Source organism: Hypanus sabinus, chromosome 15 (genome assembly GCF_030144855.1).
Source record: "Hypanus sabinus isolate sHypSab1 chromosome 15, sHypSab1.hap1, whole genome shotgun sequence".
Lineage (NCBI taxonomy): Eukaryota > Metazoa > Chordata > Chondrichthyes > Myliobatiformes > Dasyatidae > Hypanus > Hypanus sabinus.
The window spans coordinates 21,310,062-21,328,730 of NC_082720.1; the positions used below are offsets into that span (position 1 = coordinate 21,310,062).

Consider the following 18,669-nt stretch of genomic DNA (forward strand, 5'->3'; position numbering starts at 1 on the left):
AACTCTGAGTCTTGGCTGACACCACATTTGTCATGATATCTGGCACTGAACGTCACTAGGAGTCCTGTGGCAAATCCAAGTCTTGCTAGAAGTTTCCCGGAATTTGGCAGGGGATTGCCACAGAGTCATAGAACCGTGCAGCACAGAAACAGGCCTGTTGAACCATTTAGTCCATGCTGACCGTTGTTTTGGCTGGTTCCATTGAACCAGACTGGAACCATAGCCCTCCATACCCCTTCTATCCATATACAAACTCCTCTTAAAAATTACAACTTGAACCTGCATCCACCACTTCTGTTGGCAGCACATTTCCACACTCGTACCACCCTCTGAGTGAAGAAACTCCCCCTCAGGTTCTGTAAAATGTTTCACCTTTCACCTATAACCTATGCTGTCTAGTTCTAGTCTTGCCCAACCACGGTGGGGGGGGGGGGGGGGGGGGAAGGGGCAGCAAAAGCCTGCTTGCATTTATTCTATCTATAATTCTCATAATTTTTTATACCTATGTTAAATATACTTAATATATAATAACCCCTCATTCTCAGATGCTACAGGGAATAAAAGTCCTGACCTATTCGCCCGTTCCTTCTGACTCAGGTGCTGGCAATATCCTTGTAAATTTTCTGTGTGCTCTTTCAATTTTATTGATATCTTTCCTGTAGGTCGGTGACCAGAACCGCACACCAGTTCTCCAAGTTAGACCCCACCAATGTCTTATACAACTTAAACATAATATCCCAACCACTGTACTCAGTACTTAGAATTTTCAAAGCCAATGTGCCTTATGCTCTCTTTACGACCATTTCTATCCGTAACGCCACTTTCATGGAATTATGGAACTGTATTCCCAGGTCCCTTCCCTTTGTTCTACTGTGTCAGAGCTGGAGCACAACCTGACATTCATTAGGGAATTGGGAAGGATAAGAGAATCTGTTTTTGATTTTTATTTCAGTTTAAAATTTCAAATAATTTTAAGTGTTTGAATGTGATTTGTTTTAATTAACTTTTACCTTTTAAAAATGTTTTGACTTTTATCTTTGCTTCAGTTTTATCACTTTGTTTAAAAGTCTCTCCCTATCAATGAAGTTTAGATATTGATCAGAATTTGGTTTATTATCACTGACACGTTGTGAAATTTGTTGCTTTACTGCCTTAGTACAGTGCAATACATAAGTATAAATATATAAAATATTTGCAAAAATAAATCAAAAAGATTGATGTAGAGTTTATGGGTTCATTGTCCATTCATAAATCTGATGTCAGAGTAGAAGAAACTGTTCCTAAAGCATTGTGTGCATCTTCAGGCTCCAGTACCTCCTCTCTGATGTTAGCAATGAGAGGAGAGTATGTCCTGGGTAGTGGGGTTTTTTAATTATGGATATCGTCTTTTTGGGGCATTGCTTTTTTGAAGATGTTCCTAATGGTGGGGAAGCTTATGCACATGACGGAGCTGGTGTGCACACTTTGTAATTGCATAAATATGTTGGGCCCAAGATAGATCAGAGATCAGGTACCCAGGAATTTGAAGCCGCTCACCCTTTAAACCTATTGATAAGGACTGGTGTGTGTTCTCTCAACTTCCCCTTCCTGAAGTCTATAATCAGTTCCCTGGTCGTACTGATGCTGAGTGAGAGGTTGCTGCTGTGACTCCCCTCAACCAGCTGATCTATCAAGCTTAACTATCATTCAACTATACATGGATATAGCTAAATGAAACAGTGTTCTTCTGGGGCCAAGGTGCAAAACACAGCACGTAGCCCAAACAGCGTATATGGTTATGATTTCAGAAAATGTACAGTCACAAAAATATACAGCCAAGTGCCGGAGTGGCAAGACTGTAGATTGTCCTGGTGCAGATCATTCTTCCACTGAGTGAGCACCAGGGGGCAGCACTGATGGGAGATGCCAGCTCTCAAGCCAGCATGTATTGCAGTGTGCCCAACGAGGGCACATTCTGTCTCCCACACCACTTTGGTTCTCCTCCCTGGGCAATTGAAGTAGTCCACTGCATCCCAGGAGATTCTGCAGCCCAGACCGCACCACAACCGAGGCAACACAGCTTCCTTGCGGTTATTGATTAGCACAATTGGTTCATTGTGTTGAATGTAGAGCTGTGATCAATAAACAGGAGCCTGACTTGTGTATTGCTGTTGTCCATATGGTCCAAGGCCGAGAGGAGAGTCCGTGAAATTGCATCCTCTGTGGAGCTTTTGGGGTCATAGGTAAGTTGCAGCAGGTCTCTTGCTTGGGTGGGAGTTAACTCTAGCATGACCGACGCCTCAAAGCACTTCATCACATTGGTTGTGAGTACAACTGGGCGATTGTTGTTGAGGCAGTTCAGCCTGCTCTCCTTGGGCACCAGTATATTTGACATTCTTTTGAAGTGGGTGAGAACCTCCGACAGCAGCAGTGAGGAGATGTCCTTGGACACACCAGCCAGTTGGTTGGTGCAAGTTTTCAGTGTCCTACCAGATACTCCATCAGGGCTTGATGCCTTGTGAGGGGTCACCCGCTTGAAACATGTTCTGATGGTGGCCCCTTGAGGCAAATGAAAATATTTGCTATGTTGACAGGAGATGGTGAACATTCTGGACTCTCTGTTACTGAGGGCTGTGGAGACCGTTGTTGTGTTTATTTAGGTTTTTGGGCATGACGGCATCCAGGGGTTCTGGAGATGGTGATGCTGAGGAAGATGATCAGCCTTGATCTTGATGGATGGAAGAGCACTGTCAAAGGGTTATATGAGCTATGGGGGTCGAGACTCGTCTTTGCCCACCCGAGAACTTGCTGTACTCTGGATCTCGGTTCCCAGTGACTTCAGCTTCCACGTCTAACTGAAGTAACTTCAGGCCCACCACGATTCCAGTGGCAGAATGGATCCACAGCATTATACAACCAAGCGGAACATGAGGGTGTCAAGAATGATAAGAAACAGTGCAGCAAAAATACTGAATCAACTGCAAGAAAATATTATGCCTAAAGGAATAGCCATTTTATGTTGTTCCAATGATTGTTTTCCAAAGTTAGGAAAAGCCTAGCTGGACAATTTGTAGGAATTCCACTTGTGTGGCTTGCCAATTATTGTTTTTTTGATTCTGCATGTTGACATAAGCAAGGAAATTTGCACAATGAGTTAGGAAGACAAACCAGTTTGGCCTTCTCTGGTTAAGTTGTGTAAAGTGTCTTGCAGTGTGTTACAAAGTTAAAGATAGTACATAAAAGAAAATTGCTACTGGTAAAAGACGCAAACCAACTTGCCTACACTTACTGCTGTATAATTAGAGACCTTTTGACACTCTTGTTTAAATATTTTAACAATGTGTTCAGCTAAATATATTCAGGTGAAAATATTAATATTTGGAGATGATGGTTAAATTGCAGTGCTGTGATTAACCATAGAAATTATTTGTGGATTTTGAGCATTCTTACTTTAGTCAGGGAAGTTTAATGATAAACTGAAGGGAAAGCTAATTTATCACTGATTAAAAGAATTATATAGGCAGAAGACCAGTAATTATTGTTAATTTTGTTCCAGCCTTGCATCTTCATGACAATATTTGGAAACCTAATTATCTAGATCTGTGGATAACAATCTACCAAAACAAATAATTTAATTTTGTTACCGTTTATATTTTGACCACAGAATGGTTCAAATGTAGGAAGAGGCCACTTGGGCACATTTGTGTCTGTACCAGCTCTTGGCAAAAGCAATCCTGGTAGACTCTTCCCACCGCCTTTTTGCCACAGAGCTGCAAGTTCCTTCTGCTCAGTTATTTACTCTTTCCACTCAAATCTTACTCACCTCCCTTGAATGCTGTAATATCTGTCTCCATTACGATCCCAAGCAGCACATCCCAGTTCCTAGTCACTTACTGTGCAAATTTTTGGTTTTATGTTTTGTTCAATTCTTTTGATAACCACTGTTCTTCATCCCTGGTTCTTGGCCTCCATCAATTGAAGCAGTTTCTTTCTATCTGCTCTGATGTATAGATCAATAATGCACTTTGAACTTTTTATATCACCTCTTTTTATTCTTTCTGCCAGCTTGCGTTTCTCAGCATTTAATTTCAACTGCTTTGAGATGCCATCGCGTACCTTCCCCCCAATGCCCAATTTCACCAGCTTGTCTTTGTCTCCCACTGTCTTTCGCAGTTTATAAGACTTCAAGAATTTGTGTCATTAGAAACCTGGGAAACGTGATCTTGTGCACCCAACTCCAAACCATCAAGCAACACTAAAGCTGCTGGAGGCATTCGGCAAATTAGGTGGCATCTATAGAGGGAAATGGACAGTCAAAGCCAGTCCAGGTGAAGGGTCTCAACCTGAAATATTAATAGTTTCCTACTTTCCATGATTATGTTTTAAGTAACATTTGTATAAAAAAAAGACAGGTTTCTTTTTTAAGTTGTATTGATTGTATTGTATTTAAGTCTAAACATGTTTGGCATGATCTGCTTTTTAAGTTGTATTGATGAGAGCTGGAAACATGAATACATTCTCAAAGGATCGGGATGCCTCTCAAGTTCACAGGTTTCTGTTGACTCAGAGACGGCTTCGTTGGTTAAACATTAGTTTATTGCTGAGGCTTTATAAGACAGTAAATCAGGCCGCACTTCAACTATCGTTCTGAGCCCCATAACTCGGAAAGGTTGTGTTGCCATTGGAGAGGGTTCAGAGGAGGTTCAAGAGGATGATTCCAGGAATGAAGGGCAAGACCTTGCAAATGTCAATCCACTCGAAGAAGGAAGGAAGGCCAAAGAAAGGAAATTGTAGGCCAGTTTGCATACCTCAGTGGTTGGGAAAGCTTTGGAGTCTGTTATCAAGGACAATATTTCAAGGTACTTGGAGATGAATGATAAAATAAATGAAAGTCAGCATGGTTTCTGTAAAGGGAAATATTGCCTGACAAATCTTTGAGGAAGTAACAAGCAGGGTGGACAAAGGAGAGGTGGTGGATGTCATTTACTTTGATTTTCAGAAGGCATTTGATAAGGTGCCACACATGAGGCTGCTTGACAAGATAAAATCCTATGGCGTTACAGGAAAGATACTGGCATGGACAGAGAAATGGCTGGCAGGCAGAAGGCAGTGAGTGGCAATAAAGGGGGCCTTTTCTAGATGGCTGCTGGTGACTAGTGTTCCTCAGAGATCAGTATTGGGACTGCTACTTTCACATTGTTTGTCAATGATTTGGTTAATGGAATTGATGGCTTTGTGGCAAAGTTTGTGGATGATACAAAGGTAGGCGGAGGGATAGATAGTTCTGAGGAAGCAATACGATTGCAGCAGGGCTTAGACAAATTGGAAGAATGGGCAAGAAGTGGCAGATGGAATACAGTGTTGGGAAATGCACGATAATGCATTTTGGTAAAAGGAACAATTGTGCAAATTATAATCTAAATGGGAAGAAGGTTCAGACATCAGGGGTGCAGAGAGACTTGGGAGTCCTCATACAAAACTTCCAGAAAGTTAATTTCCAGGTTGAGTCTGTGGTAAAGAAGGCAAATGCAATATTGGCATTTCTTTCAAGGGGAATGGAACATAAAAGCAAGGAGATATTGCTGAGGGTTTATAAGACACTAGTCAGGCCGCGCTTGGAGTATTGTCATCAGTTTTGGGCCCCATAACTCAAAAAAGATGTGTTGTCATTGGAGAGAGTTCAGAGGAGGTTCATGAGGATGACTCTGGAAATGAAGGGGTTAACATATGAGGAGCATTTGGCAGCTTTGGGACTGTACTCACTGGAATTTAGAAAAATATGTGGGGATCTCATTGAAACCTACCGAATGCTGAAAGGGCTAGATAATGCGGATATGGAGAGGATGTTTCCGATGGTGAAGGTATCCAGAACTAGGAGGCACATCCTCAAAACTGAGGGGTGACCTTTTAGAACAGAGGTAAGGAGGAATTTTTTTAGCCAGAGACTATGTGGAATGCTCTGCTACAGACTGTGGTGGAGGCCAAGACTGGGTGTATTTAAGGCAGTTGATCATTTCTTGATCGATCTGGGCATCAAAGGATATGGCAAGAAGGTATATATGGTTGAGTGGGATCTGGGATCAGCCATGATGGAATAGCAGAGCAGAGTCGATGGGCTGAATGGCCTAATTCTGCTCCTATGTCTTATGGTCTCGTGATATTGTTTGCTCCCTGAGCCCAACTTTGGCTGATGATTTTGTGCCATCCCAGGGGCATCAGGCTCTTCCTATCATCATGTATATTTTCCTCTCCACGCCTTGTGGAGTATCGGGTGGCAACTTTGCTTTTTCTTTAGCATTTTGTCTGTCTTGTACGAGGCAGAGTGCTAACTCTATCCATAGCCCAGTGCAAATGGAAAGTGTGCAAAGAGTCAGCTAGATTCAAACCCTGGATTTCTGATCATAACCTTGGTACAAAAGTGGGCAAGAGATGCTGCATTTGACTAAATGTTGTTTCAAGGGGTCTTAATACTGACCAAAGAGACTCGCTCCTGGATAAAGTCATCCCTGCAGGAATCCCTCGGGGTAGTGTTTCATACCTAACCACTTCCAGTTGCTTTATTAATGACCTTCCCAACACCAGATGTGCAATTATTAATAAAGATTCCTACCTATGATATTGGTTTATTATTGCCATGTGTACCAAGATACAGTGAAAAGCTTTTCTTGTGTACAGATAAATCATACAGACACCACGGTAGCGTAGCGGTTAGCACAATGCTTTCACACCTTGGGACCTTCTGGAGTTCGGAGTTCGGAGTTCAGAGTTCAATTCCAGCACTGGACACTGGATATTCTACAGTGTGACTTGCAGCCTTTTCGGAAGCTGCAAAGTACATGTCAGGAATGTGATGGAATAGACAAGATGAGAACAAGTCCAACATTCAGAAACCTTGGCACCTTCAGGACAAAGTGGCCTATTCCCTCCCCTCTTCCTCTATTCCCACTCTGACCTTTGACCTCTTCTCACCTGCCTATTACTTTGCCCCTATCTCCTATGGTCCACTCTCCTCTTCTATCAGATTCCCTTCTTTCCCAGCCCTTTACCTTCCTCAACCACCTGGCTTCACCTATCACCTTCCAGCCAGCCTCCTTCCCCCTTCTCAGTCCTGAAGAAGAGTCCTAGCCTGAAACATTGACTGTTTATTCGTTTCCATAGATGTTGCCTGACCTGCTAAGTTCCCCCAGCATTTTGTGTGTGTAGCCTTGGATTTCCAGCATCCGCTGACTTTCTCGTGTATTTAAAAAGGCAAACAATTTTCTGCCCAAGATGTTCTCTCCCTCCCACTGGTACAGTGTGACTACAGAGTAAGTCATCTAGAAACTTACTCTCTCTCCCTGTCAAGATTTAACAACTGGAAGATCAAGTATAGCAGTTACATGGGTGTGTCATCTTCTCTAACTTTCTTTCAATATCACCGAATATTCTGACTTGAAAATGAGTTGCTTTTCCTTCACTGATAACTGCGCCATGGCTGGCTGTGAAAGGAGGAGGGTTGGGCATGGGGTAAGCGACACCATGCCGTAAAATCCCAGAGCTATAGAAATGCCAGCAGAAGTTCCAACCACCTCATTCCTTTACAGAGAAGGTCTTCGCCTGGAAGACTGGCCCCAGAACAGAGCACTCTGGCGAGCTGCTGTCAGTGGCCTCTGCCCAGTAGGGGTGATGAGCTTCAGTAGAATTCCTTCAGTCATGCTGGGTTTAACTAATGCAACTCTGTCGTCCAGAGATTTAAATGATTACTTTTATTACAAGGACCACAACCATCCAAGATGGGAAATCACCACCAGCTTTTGAAGGTCACTGAGGGATGGCCACTGCATGTAGCTCTCTGCCATTTTGCCCATCTCTAAAAATGAATAATAGATGAAGAATCGTGAGGTGATATGTAGCTTGCTTCCTCAAATTCTATTAAAAGGTTTTCTTAAAGAAACCCATCCCTGTCACTGCCCCTAGCATTATTGCATGCCCTTGGTGGGATGATATGAAAGCTGCAGAGATTTTGGAAAAATCTGGGAAATGTTGGGAAATTCTCACTGTTTTCAGTAAATCCATATCTGGGCAACAAAACAAAAAGCTGTAGGAGATTATGCAGTGGAGTAATTCAGACTTGGCCCAAAATTTCACTTTTGATTTGCCCTGTTAGTGGAAAAGAACACAGCTAAAACCGCAGTCTGGTCCTATCAGAATGAACTGCTGACATTCAGTGTTGCAACCTAGTAGCTGGTAATGGGAGAAATGTCTGCAGGTTTTTAAGAATGGTTAAGTGGTGTTTCTTATAAATAACCAACCTGGCCTTCGCTGAGTTAATCAAAATGTAAGAAGGAGGCTAGATGTACATTGGGAAGAAAGTGCAGGAAAGAATGTACCAAATGCTACTTGTAGGTTTGAAAAGGAGTGTATTGTGGCACATAGTAAATCCCACAAATAGATTAGTGCTTATCTCATGCATGGAACTGAAATTGCATACTTGCCCCAGTTCTAATGTTAAGACCAGAGCGTTTCCATGGCAGCGAGAGCTTTTAACAATAGCTGTAATCCACTGATCTGACAAGAGTTGCCCAGTGGGAACATTTCTAAAGATATTGAGTAAAAGCTTATTTGTATGAGGAGCCGAGCTTAATAATACAATTCATTTGTTCTGTATAGAGTTCCTCAAATTAATGGAACAATAAATAGATTTAAATATAAAAAATATCTTTTTGAAATCAGGCTCAGATGGTCTCTCTATAAACCTTTGCACTTGAAGAGAATGTTTTTATGTGCAGAGCAGATTCTGAGAGGGACACTTGCTGTCTGGATTTAGAAGGACTTACTGGAGTCGAAAGGTATTTCTGTTTTCTTCCCTTGCATGTTTCAATTGTTACTAATTGTCGTGTTGAAGGAAACTGAATTGAAATGGTTCCTGTGAATGAATTGAATAAGCTAATTCATTGCCAGTGTTAAACATTTATTGATGGCTATATCAGTTCTGCTGAGGTTTCTTCTCGAGTCCAATTTCATTACTTTCATGTTTTTTCCCTATACATTATGATCTTACTAAGGTTAGATTACAGTGGATTCTGGTTAATTAGGCCATTGGTTAATCAAGGTAGCTGCTTATTTGGGACAACTCTTAAAGAACAGAAACTAATCAAGAAGATCATTGGGATTCCTTCATTTATTTGGGACACAATGCTGATTAATTAAGGGCAGGGGATTTTTGCCCAACTGGTTTGAACAAGCTTCAGTTGCTTGCATTTGTGTGACTGTTGGACTCTATACCATGCTTAGAGTAAGCAGTTTTTACATAGCATCAATTGTGTGTGTTTCAGTTCAAAAAGCAGTAATTTTTTTTTCCACTGTTGCTGATAGTTGGCAATGAGAGTTACTCACTGTGGCTCAAACGTACAGGCTTCAGAAGCCGGAAATAGCTGGGAGTGAAAATAAAACAATTTTTACTGCTTCAACAAGTTAGAATCTGTGAAGAATTTGAAGGCATTAACAATTGTCTTGAATGTGACAATGAACATGAAAATTTGGAGGATGCAGTTATCAAAAGCATTGTATGAAGGGTGTTCATTATCTGAACTAGGTGCCTGTGCTGATTTTGCTAATTGCATACACTGGTACTATTGGTTGTGCTCTAATTTAATTTGTTCTGTATTTCACTTACATGTTACTAAGTTTGTCTTCTTTGTACCATTTTAACTATTTCCATGAAACTTCAGCTAATTGGGGCAGCTGCGAAATTGGGCCAAAACGTACTGGTCCTGATTGTGTCTCAGTTAACTGGAATCCAGTGTATTTTATGTTCGGTCCTAGTCTTCTACGTAGAAACAGTCCGCAGGTGCTGGAAGTCCAAAGGAGCACGCACACAATGCTGGATGAACTCAGCAGGTCAGGCAGAGAAAACAATCAACGTTTTGGGCTGAGACCCTTCTTCAGGACAGTCCTGAAGAAGTGTCTCAGCCCGAAATGTCGACTGTAGATTCTATGTAGGACTGAGAGAGCGAAGATAATTTGGCAGAGAGATTTCTGTTTGAGATTTGCCCAGATAGTGGATTTGCATGTTGTCCAGTACTGTGTGCATTTAATGCCAGTTCAACTGTTTATCACTTTTTGTGACCTGAAGTGTAGTTGAATCTACTAGTGACAAAGAAACTGTCTTGGGTAGGACTTTGTGCTTAATTTGGCATTCATCCTGCTGGTTACCTCTGGATCATTTTACCCTGTCTGCTGCACCAGAGTGTCGGTGATTTATGTTCTTAAGTTTCCACAACAGGATTCAACCATGGTCTTCTGACTCAGTGAACTGTTAATGTTGGCCAGGAATTGACCAGCAATCTTCAAAGTACTGAAGGGGTTTGATGGAGTAATTTAAAAACGATCATCATTTCAGAGGAGTTCAAAACCGGGTAATCAAAAATATATTATAGAAAATAGTTAGAATATGGAGTGTGTTGGTAATAATTGTTTTAGAGGTGAATCACATGCCTGCCTTTAGTCAGGTTGGGAGGGGTAGGAGGACTAGGGGAATAAAAAGGATGTTTAAATTGAGGGAAATGAAGTAGGTTCGGAGGATGCTCTTGTAATGAAGCATTCACACTATTGTGGGTTTCATAATAAATTTATGCAACTTGTAATCATTTGCCTCCTCCTTGTGTACGAGAATCAGAACAGAGCTGTTTTTAGAATAAAATAAAATGACATGTTAGAGACATTTAGAAGCATCAGTGAAGAGAGAAATTATTAAAGTTTCAAGCTGATGAGCACGTCATTTTTTTTTAAAGAAGCTCAGGCGGCTTGCTGAAACGGTAAGCTAGAGGCTGGATCCTCCCACTGGTATGGCAGATGAGAAACTTAATGGATTTGGGTATTAGGAATTAGTAAGAAGAGCTGCACAGCTAAATAAAGTAATAGATGCAAGATGAGTATCTGTTCCATTTAGCTTGCTGTAAAACTACATGACAGTCCAAGCAGGAGGGCGAGAGCTCCCTGCGTATTGAAAAATAATATGTTATGTTAGTTCTTGTGGTGTTCCATTTACAATTTTTATGAAGTCAGGATGCCAGAACAGAATATATTAGCCGCCGACAGATAGCCCATCTGCACTGGAGCATTGGGGCACATTTATACCAGGGTTCAGCTTTGGCAGGTTCTAATGCACCAGCGTACAACTCCAGCAGTCATTGTTGCTATTGGTTTGTGAGGACATTGGTAGGGTGAAGAGCTGTCACAAAGAAAGAAAAACTTGTGTTTTCCACAGTCCTTCTCATCCTATCAGGACACCCAGAGTATGTTGTAGTTAGAAACTTAGAAACATTGAAAACCTACAGCACAATACAGGCCCTTTGGCCCACAATGCTGTGCAGAACATGTACTTACTTTAGAAACTACTAGGGTTACCCATTGCCCTCTATTTTTCTCAGCTCCATGCACCAAGTTCTGTCTTCCACAGTGGAAATGTAGTGGAAGGCTTGCACATCAACTTCTTAACTGCCAGTAATCTCAAGCTCCTCGTTATATAGTGCACATGATTAGATTACACATCACAACACTGAAATTAGCCAATTATATTAATCATGTTCCTGTCTCCACAGATTTAGTTTGGCCTAATGTGACAAACATATCCTACCTTTATTTCAAGGTTTTGGTGTTCAACAAATTTTAAAAGATCCTAAAAAGTATTTGTTGTATGCTGACAGCGACATGATTGAGAATGAAACAAAAAGTAGGTTTTTCACTTTTGGACATTGCCTCGTTTTCATTTAGCTGCCTCCCCATTATTGTAGGTACATAACTCTACCTGCGAGAGGAACAATTGTTCATGTGATCAAGCCGGACAAGTACACAAAATCTAATTGCAGCAAAATTCCTGACTAGTTTCTGCTTCTGGGCATTCATTACTACAATGTAAAAACAAATGAGTTAGCTGATGCTTACCTTGTCTATATAGATCAGCATACCCACACAGTGCTCATGTCTACATTTAATAAGAATGTAGCACCCCCTGCCAAATGAGGAGCTTTTTTAAGGAACAGATGGTGGTGGAAATGAATGACTTGGGGATGGTATAGATATTGACAGACCAATAAAGTTTGCAGAACTGCTGCCTCATACTTGCAGAAATTTGGTCTCCATCCTGTGCATCCTGTGTGGAGTGCACATTATCCTGTTGACTGTATGGGTTTCCTTCTGGTCTTTCAGTTTCTTATTGCACTCCCAATGACATACAGTTCAGCAGTTGTCATTTGCCCCTGGTGTACAGGAGGGTGACAGGTTCTCAGAGGGCATTAGTGGAAATAGGTACAGGATAATCAACTCAGAGTGACTACAGTAGGCTTACTTCCATGCTGTATGACGCGATGTAGTATGAACCTTACTTTTAGTTCAAAATTACATTAGATTTGATCATGTCAGACTCAACCTTAGACAAGTGACATGAAGAATAATACTGTCAGCAACACGCAAAAAAATGCTGGAGGGAGTCAGCAGGCCAGGCAGCATCTACATTATTTTTGATCTTTTTGTGTTAACGAATTTAGGATTTTTCTACAAACTGCAACATGATCATTCATTGATTTGTGTCATTGTCCAGGACAAAAAGAAACCCTTTAACTTCATCAATAATCTCCTTCTTGACTTTTGCTGTCATGTAATGTGTTCTAAATTAAGACAGGTGTGTACCTGTCTCAACTTGCTCTTTTTCACTTTCAGTTAGTTCCTTTCAAAATTTAATCCTATGCTTTTTAAGAATAATGGAATCTTTGATTTATTCCATCACGGAATGGCCAATCAGCTCTTTTGGTACACACCAGCACCGGGCAGAGCAATCACATCAGCCCCTTCATGTGTTTTCTCTATATCCCAGGCAACCTAAACCTATTTACCTGTTCATCAACTCTCTTCTGATTGCTTTGCCATTTACCAAGGAATGATCTATGTAAGGCAACCGATCCAACAACAATTTCTATTTTTGTTCCAATTGTATTCTTCATTGTAAAAATTGTGTATAATGTTTTTGTTCTGAATGGAGCTTATGTCATGCTACATGTTGGTGATGCTGTTTCCCACTGTACCCGTGCAGATCTGCAGTTGTGCATATGACAATAAACTCGACTTTGGCTTTTTACATTAATTTACGGGAGCAGACAGACCTTTATTGTAAAAGCTCATCTAAAAGGAAGTAACCATAGACTTCAGCCATATCCTTTTGTCTTTCTATGTCTTTAACACTGAATGGGAGGACTTAAACCTACAACACTCTGAGTTGGGGCAATCTTGCTATCAACTGAATCATGGATGACTTTATAAGAGATTAAGGTGTAGAGTTGTTGTGTAGAGTTAAGGAAGTGCAAGGTTAGCAAGACCCTGATGGAGGTAATATACAGGCCTTAGTACAGAAGGGAGGAAGTGGGCTACAAATTACAACAGGAGATAGAAAATGCATGTTAAAAGGGCAATGTTGAGATAGTCATAAGGGATTTCAATATGCAGGTAGACTGGGAAAACCAGGCTGATGCTGATTTTGTATGCAAAGAGGGAATGTGTAGAATGCCTACGATGCGGCTTTTTAGAACAGCCTGTGGAGTGAGGCTACTAGGGGATCAGTGGCGTTGTGTAAAGAACTGGATTTGATTAGGGAACTGAAGGTTGCAAAGGTACATTTAACATCAGACAATGTATGCAATATACATAGAAATCAGCCGGCTATTGGCGTAGTGGCATTCGTGCCGGACTTCGGAGCGAAGGCTCCCAAGTTCGAATCCAGCTGGCCCCACTTTCCATCCATGCTGGGTCGAGCATCGAGCTAGCAACTTAGCCTCATAAAAACAAGAAAGTCTGCTAAAAAAAAGAACTGTCACGACGGTGTCACGATGACTCCACTGGGAGTTTTCTTCTTACATCCTGAAATGTTTTTTCTTCACATCCATCCACAAAAACAGAGGAGTGCCCGAAAGAATGAACGGCAGTTAAATGTTAGAACCCCAAAATCCACAGCTTCCCTCCCTCCCGGGTGTAAGCGGCAACAAGCAACAATCACCCCTCGCCCCCCCACCCCCCCACCGGCAAAAAAAGCATCGGCACCCGCCACTGAGCACTCAAGCGTGAGCAAAGCAATGATAAAGACACAGACTTGCAGTTACCCGCAGAGGCTACGTTGTTTACAGCATTCGTTGTATCACAGGGTCTCTCTCTCCCTAATAAGGGAGAAAGAGATGTCTCTACCTTCACAGCGAGCGGGGAGATGTGACAAACATCCGGCTGGTTCACAATGTTAAAAGTCCATTGCACCGCTTTTCTCAAGCAAAGATCTTGAGTCTCTGGGCACACAGCCGCAGATACATATTCCGACTTCCCTGAGGACACACAGGTCCTCTGCCGTGACACCGACCCTCGATCCGCCAGTCTCCAGAGCCGAGCTGGACTGTTAGGCCGAGCCCTCAGCGTGCTGAACAATGGCCAGATATGAAACCTCATTCCCATATGGGTCCCATTCCCGCAAAGAACTGTAATCAGCGTGTAACTCCAGGTCAGGGTTTTCAAAGAACCCAAAAGGGAAAAAATAGAGATACTAGCAATGGAAATAGAGCTGTTTCCGAAGATGCAAGCAAAAGTGTCGCCGTTTAGTGACATCATCACTCTGTTCCACTTCCTAAGGAACCCTTAGGAGGCATTGATTATAGCCTGATAAAATTCACCCCACCATTTAAGAGGAAGAAAATAAAAGCAGAATGTATCAGTATCACAGTGTAATAAAGAGAATTACAGAGTGGGAAGCTGACCAAAATTGATTGGAAGGGGATAATAGCATGGATGACAGCACAGAGGCAATGGCTGGAGTTTTAGGAAGCAATTTGGAAGGTGTAGGATAGATACATTCCAAAGAAGAAGTAGTAGTCTAAATGTAAGACGACAAAACTCTGGCTGAGAAGCAAAGTCAAAACCACATAAAAGCAAAAGAAAGGGTATATAATAGAGCAAAAATAGTGGGAAATTTGAGGTTTGGGAAGCTTTTTAAAAACTAACAGAAGGTAACTAAAAAACCTCAAGGAGGGAAAAGTTGAAATACGAAAGTAAGCTTGCCAATAATATCAAAGAGGATACCAAAAGTTTTTTGGTGGAAGACTTTAGCAGAATGCCACAAGTTCAAGAGTGTCAGGGCAGAAGTGAATGCAGTTGCTGCTACTAGAGAGAAGGTGCTGGGAAGCTGAAAGACCTGAAGGTAGGTAAGTCACAGGGACCAGATGGACTACACCCCAGGGTTCTGAAAGAGGTAGCTGAAGAGATTGTGGAGGCTCTAGTAATGATCTTTAAGAATCACTGGATTCTGGCATGGTTCCGGAGGGCAGAAAAATTGCAAATGTCATTCACTCGTGAAGAAGAAAGGGAGGTGGAGGAAAGGAAATTATAGGCCAGTTAGCCTGAGCTAAGTGGTTAGGAAGATGTTGGAGTCGATTGTTAAGGATGAAGTTTCGGGGTACTTGGAGGCACATGAATGGTTGCGTGGAGAAGGCAGGAGAATGGGGTTGAGAGAGAAATAGATCAGCCGTGAACTCGATGGGCTGAATGGCTTGGTTCTGCTCCTATGTCTTATGATTTTAAGACCTGATAAGGATGTTGTAAAATGGCATCTCAAACATAGCTATATTCTTCAGTGATTCAAAGTAGATTTATTATCAATGTACGTATGCAGTACACAACCCTGAAATTCGTCTTCCCCTCAGCCAACCACAAAACAACGGAACCAATTCAAAGAAAATCATCAACCCCCCCCCCCACATGAATAAAAAAACCCAAAACGAGTTTTTAAAAAAGGACAAAAACAGAATATAAAACACAAAATCAAAAGAGTCCAGGAATATTGCCAATTCCAAAGTTTGCATTGTCAATGTTTTGTTAGCATTTAAGCTTGTGAATCTAGCATTCCAGTGATTCTTGCTTAGTCCTTTGATAGAGTTTGATGGAAGAGCACAATGAAAACACAGCACATGCATTTGACAATTAGACCGATGTAAAGTGGGGAGTCTGTTTGAACAAAAATGTTAGGAATTTGAAAAGAGAAGGTGGGAAAGAATGTTTGAAGTGAGATTGGTAATGAAATGGACAGCAGTATCCCAAAGTGCAAAAAAAAGTGACACATAGAAAATGGAATGAGGTTTTGTTATAGAGAACAACATTAAGATGAGATTATCATCCAAATTCCATGAAATACTGGAAAAGGCATTTTTAACAATTCTTCCTACAAGATTGAAACTATTAAGTCTTCAAAGCTGGCGACCAGTTAAGTGATTCTTGGCTTCTCAATTCCAATTTCAATGTTCCCTTCGTATCACAATGCAGCTATTGGAATTTGTCAGTATGTAAGGCTCCTCATTCAGCATGTGTAGTGGAAAAGAAGTCTTGATCTGTTAGAATATTTTTTGTATCTTTTTTTCTTGACCTGTGATCACAAATTTTTCCTGCTTTAATAAAACATATATTTTAAGAGCAAACCTGAATATTGAATGTAATGAGGGTATCTTGCTGCAAGGAAAAAATGAATTTATATTGACATTGGCTATTATTGTTTTGTGACAGGAGTCACAGGATAACGATCAAAACAAAACCTGATCAGGATTATTTTCTCTGTTCTACATCAGTGTGGGTTGATGATGAGATTGGCTGACTCGGCCGAGATTATGATTTTACCAAATAACAATTGCCTGTGCTTCATGCTGTCATTATTGGTGATGCTTTGAGAGCAGCCAAAGTTTATAATAGCAGACCTTTTCAGAGAAGCGCTGATTGAAAGTCTACAATGCATATCCAGTTTCTAAAATTGGTTTCTATTTGGTGCCATTGTTACATCTGAATCAGGAGCCTGGGAACACGCCACCCAGTAAAGACTGTACTCCAGAAGAGTATTGAATAGGCCCTTCGTTTTTGAAGATGTCATTCTTCAAAATAGGTGCTTTTTTAAGGCTTTATTCTGTAGATTTCTGTCCAGCTTTGCATCTGGCATTTCATTTTACTACTTACAAGATTTGGTGTACAATGTTCAGTCAAACAATACCCCACGCTTCAAAAATCGTTTGTTTAATGTCAAGAGTGTGAAGTCCTGAAAAGGAGTTTGGCAGGTCCTTTTACTTGTTAATAAATATCCAGTTGAAGCTTAGTAAAGGTTGAGTGTGTTTTACCATTTCTTTTTGTGTTAGGATGAGGTAATTGCAGTTTCCAAAAAGGTAATTATCCGGCTGCAAGATCTGGCGAAATGGGTCTGTACCAAGACTTCACAATGGGCTACAAATGCACAGGAATCCAAACCTGACACTATGAACTTGGACAGCAGTGAAGACAATGAGGATTCTGAACTGCACGCCAGCCCACCATCAGACTGCCACCTCACCTCAAATGTGGGAAATGAATGTGAACATTCAGGTAAGGAGTGTTCTGGATAGTATGTGAGCTGAATATAAACTAGCTGAGTCAACGATTAACTAGTCATATGAGAATGCCCTCCTTCCCTTTCTCAATCCTGTGAATCTTCCATTGCAGATTTCCAAAAATAGGTTAAAGTTCATCTATTTTGGCCAGACAGTTTCTATAGCATTAGGGTAGCGATGCTGGGTTTTTGCCTAATAAGGCTGTTGGTCAAAATGTGACAAATAATGCAGGAATGTTTATCCTCATGAGTGGATGTCTTCATTGAACTTATCTCTGACTCAGCCAGTCGGGCACATATGCCCAATTACAGACTGCCTTTCACATCAATATGCAGAGTCTTACTCACTACTAATTTATTTGGAATGCAGTGTTCAGAAGTAATTGAAAAAAAACATTACAGATAACCAACCTTCGTCACCTTAGTTTATACACGTTGCGTAACAGAAAAGTCAAAACTGAGATCTTTGAAGTTAAGTGAAGTCTTCTGCCCAGAAGATTGGTTGGTAACGCTTATTGAGCATTGTATATTTCCATAATAGTTTACTAAATCCTATGGACTTGACTTGGAATTTGATGCAGGGCTCCATTACTTGATCAAGGGACTTGTAATTGACACTTTGACAATCCTTGGAGTAATAAAGTACTTTTTAAAAAAAAATGTTGCAGCATTTCTTGCATATTTGGTTAACTTGGGCAAAGCATAGATACCAGCAGCAAGTTTTAAAGGGAGGCCTGGTCAGTCTTTTCATTAAACAAAGAAACATTCAGGAATATTGAATCATAGAACTGATATGCGTGGACCCTGGTTTAACTGTCCCTGAACCTTGCTTACCCAGCAAATGGGAAAGACTGTGGGACAGCTCAACGTTATGTAACCAGTTCTTCATTCTTTCTTGGGGAATTTTGTGTCAGGCGCAAGTTGTAATATGATGGTTCCAGGCCTTTGTATGGAATATTGTACTAGGTACAAAGAATTACCTTCCTGTTAGATTGCATGCACCTTTCTGAAACTTAGCACTTTGATTTTATCTGTGATTACTTTCCAGTGAAACATTGGAGACACTGCAGTGTGAATTACCAATTTTTGGTAGTGGTCTTAAGAAAGCTGCACTGATCAGTTCTGTCTTTGGGTTAATGTGGTTTTTAACATTTGCTCTCAGGATAAAATACCCTTTCTCAAGATGTATTGGCCAAGCACTTATGCATGCACCGATGTACAAGAACTTGAGAAATAGGAACAGATTTGGGCAGCTTGGCTTCTTGTGCACCATTCAATTATCT

General features: G+C 41.1%; 1 protein-coding gene across 5 annotated transcripts in view; it reads left to right on the plus strand.

The window, feature by feature from the left end:
- The window catches only part of LOC132405356 (AT-rich interactive domain-containing protein 5B-like), a 112,570-nt gene that overhangs the window by 34,582 nt on the left and 59,319 nt on the right, over nt 1-18,669 (plus strand). For 4 of the 5 annotated variants that reach the window (XM_059990100.1, XM_059990099.1, XM_059990098.1 and 1 more), the window contains one exon: nt 17,160-17,382. The exons of the other annotated variant lie outside the window; for it this stretch is intronic. In XM_059990100.1, coding sequence (XP_059846083.1) covers nt 17,160-17,382 — 223 coding nt within the window. The remainder of the gene's footprint in view (nt 1-17,159; nt 17,383-18,669) is intronic. 5 annotated transcript variants of the gene reach the window in all.